We start from the raw sequence: 12496 nt of genomic DNA on the forward strand, positions 1-12496 counted from the left end.
AGGAGCCAAGAGGTTGGATGGGAACACTTTGTGTGACTGGGTAGTAATTCACTCCAGACAAAGAAGGAGCCCACGATATATGAGGGAAGTGCCTGAGGGGATGGATCAGAGTCCCACACTTTCACACAACAGAATGCAGAATGGTGATATGCAATGTATTTGTTTCAGTTGAACCTGCTTTGACGGACAGCCAGCAGCTTCCAACATTTACCAATCTGCAGCCACACCCAGGCCAAACTGAGACTAAATTGAGACTAATCAAAGGAAGATGTTGCAGCTGGTGATCAAAAATGGCAAAACTGAAGAAATGCAGAACAGCGAGTGAGCGCACAAAAATGTCTGTGATGTACTCCACCTCTATTGAGTGACTGACATTTTGTTGTCATTATATGAATCAAACTCACGTTTGTGGACCTGTCAAACTCAGATACCACACTGTGTGGATGTCACCTTTGCACTCTGCCAACACCATTCATAATAAAACAACCAGTGGATTGTAGCACAACGTCTTTGTTAATCTGTCAGAAATGTAAGAAGCAGCCTTTAAAAATCTAGTGGGCAACACTGGGTAGTTATCATAGTATCATATGTTTTCTTTTCTGGTGAAACAGCACTGACTTGACCAGTGGTAGTTAGCAGACCACCGGGCAATTAGTTCCTCAGTACTGGTGTCAAAGCCCTTTATTGTGTGTGTGTGTGTGTGTGTGTGTGTGTGTGTGTGTGTGTGTGTGTGTGTGTGTGTGTGTGTGTGTGTGTGTGTGTGTGTGTGTGTGTGTGTGTGTGTGTGTGTGTGTGTGTGTGTGTGTGTGTGTGTGTGTGTGTGTGTGTGTGTGTGTTTCTCTCTGGGTGTGAGTGGCGCATATGAGGCCCCGGGCAGAGCCTCTTACCGTAAGTACCATATTCAGCGGGGCTGGTGCCTGGGTAGAAGCCCGGGGTTCCTGCTGGAACGGGGTATTGCTGCGGTGTGGCCACATAGGTCGGCGGCGAGCGGTACTGAGGACGCAAAGGAAGGGGACAGATGGCATCAGATACAATCAGTAGGGTGAAAGAAAGAAGAGATGGTGAGCAACACACTTATATATATAAGATAAGATATAAGATAAGATAAGATAAGATATCCCTTTATTTATCTCGCATGTGGAGAAATTTGCAGTGGTACAACAGGATAGTAAAGAGAAAGAAGCACACATGGCAGGAACTAAAAAAAGCAGGTAAAAATACAATATAATAGAAAAATATGCACACGGTGCCTATAAGTGTGGACATGTACAGAATATGGGGGTGGATGTATTTTACATAGTAAATACGTTCTTATAGATAATTATATTTATAGCACCACTTATTGCACAGTTGGAGTGGAGTGATATTGTCCAGTAGTAGTGTGTCTGTGGTCTACTGGGAGCAGGCTTGGTTGAAGAGTCTGACTGAATTATATATATATAATTAAATTTACATACATATAAACATTAACAATGGTGACTTCACGGACATTCATATGATAAAAGTAGTTGGATTGCTATTACAGGTGAATCTCAACTATAAAACTACCAAGTCCCAGGAGAACAAGGACTGGGAATCATGGCACTCTTGAGGCCTCCATTGTTGCTACTGTCCATCTACTTGTGCATGTACAGAAGAACTATTTACTACGGCCGTGGTGCAGTAGCAGCTTTTCAGAAAATGTTATTATCCCCATTTCCATGCAGACAGAGCGTTTTCAAAAAGTTTCCATGGAGATGGAGTTAGACGTTTTCCAAAAGTTCCACCTTGGGAGCCGTTTTCTGAAAGTTGTGTTGACAACGGCTCCAAGCACCATTGCAAATGGGCCCCCAAAAAGTGACAAAAGCATGTAAACGGGATCTTAAGTCAGAGGCTGCATCTTTCGAAGAAATGTGAAGCCCCATGACATCAATCACAGTGCGACAGCCTGTCCCAATTTAACCAGCTCATCAAAAGCAGCCAAAAATGTTTGTCATTTCCAATACAAAAGCTCCAATGAGTTAGTCATAAAAAACAGACCTGAACAAACATTTTCCACAGGAGAGAAAATTTATATAGTAAAAGTTTGGTTAGACATTTTCATCATCTACTCTCTGCGCAACAAAAGAAAAATTGGAAATAACTTATTATGACACTATTGTAACCGTCCGGCCCACTCAAGGTGAAATTGGACTGTCTGTGGCGACTGAACTTAAACGTGTTTGACACCCCTGCTTTAACTTGAAGCGTTCTGAATTAAAATCCTTGCAAAAAGAAGCTCAATGCTGTTTTGTAGTCATATAGACCAGTAGGAATTAGTGGTACAAAGAGCAACAGAGGTTTTACTATTGTTAACTTCAGCTGGTACATATTCAAATAATGTAATTTGTGTAAGCTTGAAGAAGCAAAATCAACCCCAAAACTCTTACCTGTCCTGGAATAAAGTAGGCGGGTCCCTGTGGTGAGCTGGCGAAGGGTAACTGTTGGGGGATCATCACCATTTGAGATCCAGGGCCTGCCTGGTAGACGTGGGTGGATGTCACCGGCCGGGGGCCACTGCTGGGTGAGACACCCCGTGGCCCGCTGCTGGGAGGCAGGCTGGCCCGGTTGTAGAATGGCTGCGAGGAAGGAAGTCAAAGCAAGAAAATACAAGAGGGTAAAAAAGGACAAAACAAAAGGGAAGCAAGGAATTTATCAGTTACCTTTCTTAAATCTCTGAAATAAACAAATTGCCTGTGCATGATTTCAAATCTTGGACCAGGTATATCTAGCTTGTCCATTCTAGCAGCTAGATCTAGTCTGTCCTCGGATCTATGGCTGGGCTCCAACTGGAAACATATCGGCCCTGCCTGCCAGCAGAGATAAAGCAGCTAATGCTGCTTCATTCACAGCCTCCTCATTGACATTCTCCTGCGGGCCTGGGAGCTAACAGCCATAGCCGGCAAAATGACACCAAGCCAACAAAGCACAGAGCTGCCAAATATTAACACACAGACGTATGAACTCCTCAAGAGAGTGTCAGTCGTGGATGATTTAAAAAAAAAAATTAATAAATAAATAAACACACAAGGAGGAGTAAAATGGAAGAAAGAGCAAATTGAGTTACCTGTAGCGACCTGAAGCTTCCCTTCAGCAGCACAAACACAGAGATCACACACAGAGACACATCAAGTGGAAGCAAGGAAGAGGGTGGAAGAGGATGTGTTGAGAGGGGAGAAAAGAAAGAAAGCACCACAATCAGTTAGAGCAAAGCACACAGAAACTGCGCTTTGAGCCCAGCAATGATTTAACAAGCAGCATGCAGAAAACAGGCAAAATGGCAAAAGGTCTGCTCGTTCCAGAACCAATACTGACTTAGGGAAAACGAGGAATCGTTACCTACAAAATGAGTGCAACGAGTGAAAACGCATTCTATAAAATCTTTTCTCCTGACAAATGAGCAAATTTCTCCAGAATGTAACAGCATCTTGTAAAAAAAAACAAAAAAAAAAAAACATCATGTGTCAAATGATTTTACATTTAAATATAGGGATGCACCAATAATGATACCAGTGTCAAGTATCGGGTACGATACTGCACATAGTACCCGTACTCGAACTAAGGTTCCTGATACAACCTTGTGAGTATTATGTGACGTCGCACGCGAGCAACGTCAGCAGCAGGTAGACGAGAGGGAACGGCAACTTCATCACCAGTGACAATTGGAACAGCAGAGTTAGCCCGTTGCCGCTCATTAGTTTAACCGCTCAGCACGCAACTCTGAGCCGGGCTCCGTGCTAAATAGTTTCAGTTCAAACGGGTATTTCAGTAAGCCCACCCTTCCCTCCCCAGCTCAGGTTAGTTGGTGTTAGTACCTGTTGGTGTATAGGTCGGGGCCCTGGGGCAAACTAGAGGAGGAGAGGCAGACAAGACAGAAGTTATTAAGACGAGTGCTGGACGGCCGTGCTTCACTTCCTACCAAAAGCCTCGTTCAGTTCTGCACCTTTACAGCTGCACTTCAGAGCCAATACCAAACGGTCATTCTCTGTAGTCGGTGGCCGCCTTTCTTGTTACTATCCATCTACTCGCAGAAGAACTATTTAGTGTGCATGCGCAGCAGCAGCATTTCTGCCATCTACACAGAGATGGCGCTGAGGAGTTTTCAAAAAGGTTTGTTTTGGTCCGTTTACACGGATACAGAGTTTTAGCATTTTAAAAAAGTTCCACCTCGGGAGCCATTTTCCCATTTTCAGTGGCTCCAAGCACCGTTGACGTGTATGAACGGGGCCTAAGAGTTGTAAGCTGCTAGTTGCTAATACTTCATTACTTTAAGGAAAATAAAGATTAGAGAGCGTCTTCCCTCAAATAACTGAATCGATGCTCACTCAGCAATAACATGGTTAAATTAAGCGCACTCGTTGAGTTACGGGCACTTTCCCAAATATCTGGTACTGTTTTGATTTCAGTACCCGATCAATCGTCTCCACTACATCTTAAAGAAGTGACTACTAACTGTAATCAAGAACAAACAGTTTCTCTGGAGAAAATAATACGGTAATTTAAAAAAAGTCATGCAGATGGGAGCCAAGTGAACACGTCGATTCCGAAGGCCACATTGACAGTTAAAAAAAAAGGCGCAGAACTGGTGAGAAGTAAGCAAACAGGCAAGCAGGCCTTATAAGAAATGTTCAGACTGTCTCGGGATAATGTGATTTTAGAAAGCCACACAGCAACATTTGGAAAAATGAGGTATCAGTGAGATAAGGTTTTTTTTCTTCATAATTTACTAGAATAATTTATAATTTGCATGTTGATTAGCTGTGATCCTCAAAGAGAAGGTTTAGATATGAAACAAAGATCTGCATAACGTCAAGTATCTAAAGCATCGAGAAACAGTGACTGTGACACGTTAAAGCAGTCATTGGTGTAGAGCGCAGCAGGTGGACCTACCTGCCGGGGCTGTTGTGTTGGGTTCATTTGTGGAGGCTGTGGGGTGGCAAACACAACCGAAGGGGGCTGCCCGGGGGCGAACGAGGCCTACAAGAGATGGCAAGCAGGGAAAACAGTGGGAAAATGTTAGTGACACCAAATGAGCGCATATGAGTTCCTTGTATCTTATCTCCTTGTTTTCATCTCCTTGCTTTGATTTTGCTTTCTTCATGAGGTGCCTCTCCCATCCGCTCTGCTTGGGGCATTTCTTCGTAGTTTTTTGTGATTTATTCAGAAACGGTTAGAGATCTAAAAAGCATACAACACGAGGAGTTCAAATCGGCTAAAGATTGCAGGAGATATACCGCGTTGGCAAAGAAGTCAGAATAATAATATAAAGTTTCAGATCACTAATGATAATCACACTAATATCACAATAATATTAAAGACTAGTAAATTCCACAGGAAATTCTGCGTGCCTGCCTCCCGCTACCGACTACAGCATCGCTAGGCCCCAGAGCTGGCAGTCCCAATACGATACAGACGTACCGAAGAACCGATTCTTGCTCGAGAACCGTTAGAGCGCCAGAGGAAGCTCCTGGACCGAGGTTCCGTCTCTCGGTAGACGCTTCATAAAAATGACTCGACTTTTGAGTTTGAGCAAGAAAATGTCTTCCAAAAATACATTGACGCACAAAAGCATGTTTCGAGAGAACCTTTTAAGTTACAGACAAAAGTGGCCCCTTATGAGAAGCACAAGGCCTGTAGTGACATTTTGATGTGTTGACCTTATTCTGCTCACTTTCATTTCTCAGTTGTTCCTCATTTTGTCTTGGGCAATTCCGGTTACTAACAAATCACATTGTGGAAGACGGCCTCCTAGTGTTTTTATCTCGTCTATGAAACTACCACAAAACATAACAAACAACGCTGCTCCCAGGATATTGAAGTAGGAACACAAGAAGACTGATCTGGGAGGATCATCCTGTTGCCTCGTCCTTCCTTAATTTTGACCTGAGAGGACGAGATGAGAAAGGACTGTGGTAACTTCCGATGAGATCTTCGTCCCGTCATTAGCGGATCATGGTGGGCCGTGTGCCGTCATCAAGAGACAAAGAATTCACCTTTTGAAGGCAGACATGAGTCCCAGCTGGTCAGCTGGCACGAGCCACCATGATGAAGCCGAGCAACCTGCTGTTCCTGCAGCTTCAATATTGTGGAAGGTTTGAATCTCATTATATGAAGAAAAAAATCAAGATGAAATCCTTTAAAAATTGTTATTCTTCATTACAACCATGAGTTTTACACAGTGAGACGTGGACAAACTCTGCACTCAGTCATCATCTACAACAGAGATTAAGTTGCTTTAAAGGTTACACGGTGCTGCATAAATCCACAGGTCGTTTGCTGCTCCACAACAGTCCTGTCTCTCCTCTTTATGTTCAGAACATTGGTGTTTCAGCTGCTTCTTCCTTGTTATCCAGCATGGAGCATGTAATGCTACACACAGCTAGCTGCTACCCCCCCCCCCCCCCCCCCAAACCCAAACCGTTCACAGAAAATGACTCTGCAGGACTTTCTGCAACAGGTTTTTTTTTTTTCTGTCTTTCTCCTCAAGAAACCCCCGTCACCACTGCAGCTTTTTTTCTCTCAGTGGTGAATAAAATATATTTCCGGGTAATCTGCTTTCTATTATCTACAGGAATTCTAGTTTATTCTGCGCGTTACAAAAAATAAAACAACTAACGTAATTAAAGTGCCGCAGCCTCAAAGAGCCAGGCCGTCAGGCAGGTAGACGGGGGTGGGGGTGGAGGGGTGTGTGTGAGTGGCTGGTTACCTGCGAGAGGCCCGGGGAGGGGGCAGGGTGGGGGGTGGAGGGGTGTCCCGTTATAGGCTGTGGTGCTTCATTCATTTCACGGGGTTCTGCATGGGGAGGCGAGCGTGGACCTGTGCACGGATCTGTGGAGGACAAAAGGGTCACTGTCAATTGGAACTTACTGAGCAACAATGTACAGTTACATGGAGGTATTTTCTGAAATGAAGGGCGAAACAATCAGACTTAAAAAGGATAAGCAACGGACGTCTTTAAACTTACATTCAGAAATCTTTTTAGGTCCAAAGTGTGGTTACAACAAGGGAGAATTAATTTCCTGGAGGACAGAAACAGAAACCTTATTAACGACAATAGCTTGTGGCACATTTTCCAGTCATCCATGGCATCTGAGACAACCTGTTTCTGAACCAACGAGCTCACTATGTCAGGCAGGCCACACACACTCAGCGTGTAGACACTGTATGTGTTTAATAGCTTGGTGAGATGAGGAAAGCTTTGAACGTTAACAGCAGGATTCTGAATTGTACGAGCTTTTTGACAAGGAGACATTTAACAAAGAAGTGGAAGAGAATAAGTATAAATGTTTCCGGGGGGGGGGGGGGGGGTTAATAACGAGGGGCCTAACTATGATAACTGAGCCCTGTGAAACACCACTCATAACTTTGAAGGGTTCTGATCAGTGATTTATGAATTTGGACAAACGGCAGCTTTTTTGTGAGGTACAAAAAAGGGTATATATATATATATATATACCTAGGCATTGCTTGTTCTTCCATTACCCTGTTGATGCTGTTGTATCTAGAGTGTCCTTTCTCCTTCTACTTATCTGGTGGTTAGAAACAACTGCAGGCCTCCACTAGCACCATTATAGTGTTTAGTCTTACTTAAATAGTAATAATAATAATTATAATGCCTTGGTTTTATATAGTGCTTTTCTGGACACTCAAAGATGCTTTACATTGCACAATTCATTCTCTCCATACTCGATGGTGGTGAACTACGTATGTAGCCACAGCTGCCCTTGGGCAGTCTGACGGAAGTGAGGCTGCCATTTTGACCCATCCGACCACCACCAACCACTCACACAGGCAATTTGGGGTTCAGTGTCTTGCCAAAGGTACACTTCGGCATGTGTGCAGGTAGAGATGGGAATTGAACCTGCAACCTTCCGATTGGGAGACGACTGCTCTACCAACCGAGCCATGCCGCCCAAACCTAAAACCTAAATCATAACTGTGTTTGTGATTTATCTGCAAAGAAAAAAAAAAAATACATTTCTTTCTTCATGTACCCTGGTGTGAAATTTCAAATCAGTATTATGCACTCTCCAAACCTCAATCCATTAGAAATAGATATACAGCGTCACATCTGTCACCCCTGCAACAACAGCAGCTGATGCTGATTAACGGCTCCAACTGAAAACACATCGGGATGTTTGGCAACAAGCAACCGGAGCCAAAATTAGTCACTTATTTGTGTCTGGGTCTGTTGATTATTCTGACTTTGATGTTCAGATCAACCAGACCATCTTTAACGTTCCTGTATTAAGTCAAATAATGACAAGATTTTGCAGAGTTACAAATACAATATGGCAATATTGATATATCTTCATATATCATCATATTAAAGGAAGATGATAAACACCATCTTTTTAAAGTTGAACTGCATTTTCTTCAAGAGGAAACACTTGGTGAGCAATGCTAAAAGTGTTACTACATGTAATAAAATTAAAAATAAAATTATGGGGGAAAATCCCAACTTTTTGGGAGACATAATTAAATTGTAATAATGTCTAAGCATAATAATTGTCTACACCCCTCATAACAAATCCAGCAGAGAAATGCTGTGACATTAAGCTGAACTTCCATTATTGGCCATTTGTGGATTTATGATAACAATGGTAAAAATAACATTGAAATATTTGATAGAACTGATTTTTACCCTTAAACTAATCGTAGTATTTTGCCATCATGTACGATGAAAATCTTTAATGAAAGTAGCACATCAGCTGATTGGATGGCGTGAACAAAAATATTAAGTTATTATTAGCCGCACAAATCTTAACCTGCCCTCTCATTGCCTGTTATTGGCTATAATCCCTCAACTTGTGCTATTAGATTTGGGTTGAGTGTGTTGTTTACCAATTGCTCTGCCTCAACCCCTGAGTAAACACCATTACATTGTATGTCACCAGTGGATGAACTCAAGAGATTAAGCATTATCTCAGTGAACGCAGAGAGAACGTGCTGTACAAGTCCAGACTAACACAGTGAGGACTGACCTGACTGAGTTCACTGTGTGTCCTCGGCAAATCATGCGCCCAACCTGAGAGGACTCCACTGTTGCCTCATGCCACCCGAGCACAGCTCCTCACACATACACATCCACACACACACACACACCAGCCCATACACGCTCTGAGGATTCCCCCGAACTCAACAAAGCAGCCTGTTTATTGTCCACAAAGTCAAGTTGGTGCAGGACACTCAAGTGAGCAGTGTATTCTTTTCAATATTCATTCATACCTTAATGTTTGACCAGATACTTGAACAGATTTATTTGGAGTTAATAGATAATTAAGTCTGACTACAAACGCCAAACATCCCAAGCCTGTTGTCAATTATTTTCTGAGGGATTAGACAAAGAAAACATGTCTTAATAGAGTTCCTCAGCGTCGAGCAGTGAAAGACGCTGAGTTAATCTGCCTCACTTGACACTACATGTTCCTTGCGGTGCGGGGTCAACTGTCGGGTGGAACACGGGTTGGCGGAGGGGGTCGGCGACTCTGGACGCGCAGCTGAGCCATTAGCCATGCTAATCTGGATATGCGCAAGAGTACATGCGCCGTTTTGCAGAACTGCTTCCGTGCCAACAAAGGCACATGTAATTACCTTATTTTACAGAACGTTTGAACTTGTGCTCACATGTTCCCAACAGACGCGCTCCCTGGTGCTTGCGAGGGAACTATACGGTAACTGGTATCCCATGACCACCTGCACCTGTTTTTGAACTAAGGCCCCATTTACACAAGTGAGAATGCATAATGTTTTAACGTTTTTGTTCCAGGAAAGTTTTGCATTTACACAGCAACATTTTGAAGACGCTGTCCTTTTACATGGAAACGGTAGAAACACCGTAAACGATGCAGTTGGCGTAGCCAGGCAACGCAACAAAACTTTACTGTTCCACAACTGTAATCGTTGTGGAAACGGAGCCTACAGGTTTCACTCGCTCGCCTCAAGAGACTCCACGGATTCAGTTCAACAATTCACGACAACAATCGGAAAGAGATGAAAGCCAGTCGATCTGAAACACCATCACACCTCCATGCCTCTTTACAGTCTATATGTGCCTAAACACACACACTGTAAATTTGTATCCGACATCTTTGATGCGTGTTAGATGAGGAAGAGCTCTCAACCTGAACGATATGTATAGCAATACAACAATGGACACATTTTCCAAACAGCCAGTAATTTACTGGTTGACTGCAGACCACTGGAGGAGCTGAATTCTCATGCGGAATGTGAAGGCTGAAGACATAATGGGTAGGAAACATGCCTGCGCTCAGTGGGCCAGATCGGGCTACAGCAGAGTCTTTCCTGTTAAAAAGTCTTTGGCTACAGCCGTTGTTAAACGACAAAGTAGTTTTTTGGCTGCCTGTTTACATGATAATAGCGCCATGCCTGTGAAAACAGCATTTTTAACAAACGGCTTCCAGAATACTTTTGAATTGTTCTAGCGTAAACGGGGCCTGTGTGTGCTGCAGAGGGCATTTTACGCTATCTGGACAATCACAATATGTGAAACATTTAAAATTCAATAAACACATAATGCCAAAATTCTGTATACAATTCTGTTTTTATGTCTCAATTGAATCCAATTGTGACCTGGTTCACTGAACCCGAGATCAAATGTACTTGCGTTTTACACGCCGTGAAGAGATTTTTCTAAAGTTGAAAGATATCAAACACATACATGTTAATATAATAAACTAACTTCCGAGACGTGCATTAACACTCTGCAAATTCAAAACAAAAGAATTTAAATATGAATTATTATCATTAGAGTTTGACCAATTAATCTACCGATTATAGTCATTAAAGAATAATTGGCCAAAAGATCAATGATGAATGACACTGTGGTGGAGCTCAAGACAGACACATAGAATGAGGAAACTTTGGCCCTAAGGGCCCCAAAGACTCGGATATGCTACTCAGATTCCTGATGGAACGTTTACGTTGTACCGTTCACACACAATGAACAGGACTCTTCTCCAGGAGCATTTTTGGCATATTAGTGAGTATGTGAGGCAGCTGGGGCACCAACTGCAGCAGTTACTTGCACTGCACACCACACTGTACCAAAATTCACCTGGAGGCACTCTGAAGCAACCTTTTAAAAGCGAGCGACGTGTTCGTAAGGGACTGATATAAAAGTTGCTGATCCCAGATGCGATCACAACATACTTCGATCCAATGTTTTCTCTAAAAGTAAATTTAAAAAAAATCAAAAACTATCTTTGGATTTAGTTTTCTGAGGAAAAGTCCTCATAACGCAGCTCATGTCTTTTTTTCTAATCAAATACCATTGCACTCCTCATTCAAGGGTCATTTCCTGAATCCAGCACAATCACCCCCCTGAGGTTATAGGGTCCTCGCAATACTGACACATTTGGTATTTATAGCCACAGCATACATTATCCCTGGCAGTGACACACATACAGCCCCTCTCCCTCTACACACTCTCACACACTCAACAGCAGCAGTCTAAAAAAGAAAAAGGGCTGAGTCATGATGATTCAGGGTTTTTTTTTTTTCCAAGGAGGAAATCACACAGCACAAATGTTTGTAATTGCCACCGTTACCATGACGACACGACACACAAACAAAAGGAGACCGTGGATTTTTAACAGAGTAGAGACGTAATCCTGGACACAGGAAAACGTCCTTGGGACACTGGAGCCTTATGCTGGTGTAAGTGAAGAGTCAGGAAGAGACTGGAGAGGGGGCGACGGACACAGACGGAGGGAGAAGAAATGCAGTTTGCAGTCTCAGGCCTGAGAGCCGCTCTCAGACTCCAGTCCCCTTCCTTCCTTTCTGCAGCAATGACATGAAGCCCTCTGCAGTGGTCGGCATGCGGCTCCAGATTTACGGCATCTTGCTTGTGCAAAGTCGTGCGAGGACTGCACGTACCTGGCCTCAAACATCTGCACAGACCCAAACACCCATGTATGAAAAGCAACGTCGCGTTTCACATTCACAATATGAAACAAGCAGTTAAAACTGTGGAAGTGTCTGCTTGCTTGTAGGGCTGATATCAGCTCTATCAGCCCTACAATATCAGACGATATCAGCTAAACACACAATAATGGCAAGCACTGCGATAACAAACTGAGGTAATCAGTATGAAATAACAAGGGCAGTCAAAATGTTTTAATTGCATAGATTCCGTGCAATAACTGAGCATAATCACAGTTTTTATTTGTATTTACAATTCTGATACTTTGAGTTTGCAGAGCATGACTGCAAAATTCATAAAAACCTACTTCATCACAGTTCAGTCTTTTGTGACATGGATATTCTGCATGATATTTGAATAATGATAAATTTGTGATACATCATGCAGCTTTCATGGAAAATTCCAATTACTTCAGAAATGGTGAAATGTGATGGAACTTCTCAAAAGAAAATCCACAACATTGGGCCTTTTTCATTATTGTGGATCTGCACAACTGTGATACGGTATAATAATGCTGGTTTGCCACATTGGCAG

At 42.9% G+C, this 12496-nt stretch overlaps 1 protein-coding gene across 1 annotated transcript in view; it reads right to left on the minus strand.

Annotated features, from left to right (window-relative positions):
* eif4g1b (eukaryotic translation initiation factor 4 gamma, 1b) overlaps positions 1–12496 on the minus strand; it is a 42051-nt gene that overhangs the window by 25548 nt on the left and 4007 nt on the right. The window contains exons 2-8 of the mRNA XM_080459502.1: positions 6983–7037; positions 6725–6846; positions 4909–4995; positions 3834–3866; positions 3086–3106; positions 2409–2597; positions 888–993 (exon numbers count right to left, since the gene is read on the minus strand). Of these exons, the coding sequence (XP_080315628.1) occupies positions 888–993; positions 2409–2597; positions 3086–3106; positions 3834–3866; positions 4909–4995; positions 6725–6799 (511 nt within the window). The 5' untranslated portion in view covers positions 6800–6846; positions 6983–7037. The remainder of the gene's footprint in view (positions 1–887; positions 994–2408; positions 2598–3085; positions 3107–3833; positions 3867–4908; positions 4996–6724; positions 6847–6982; positions 7038–12496) is intronic.

The sequence above is a fragment of the Lipophrys pholis genome (genome assembly GCF_963383615.2).
Source record: "Lipophrys pholis genome assembly, chromosome: 3".
Classification (NCBI taxonomy): Eukaryota; Metazoa; Chordata; class Actinopteri; order Blenniiformes; family Blenniidae; genus Lipophrys; species Lipophrys pholis.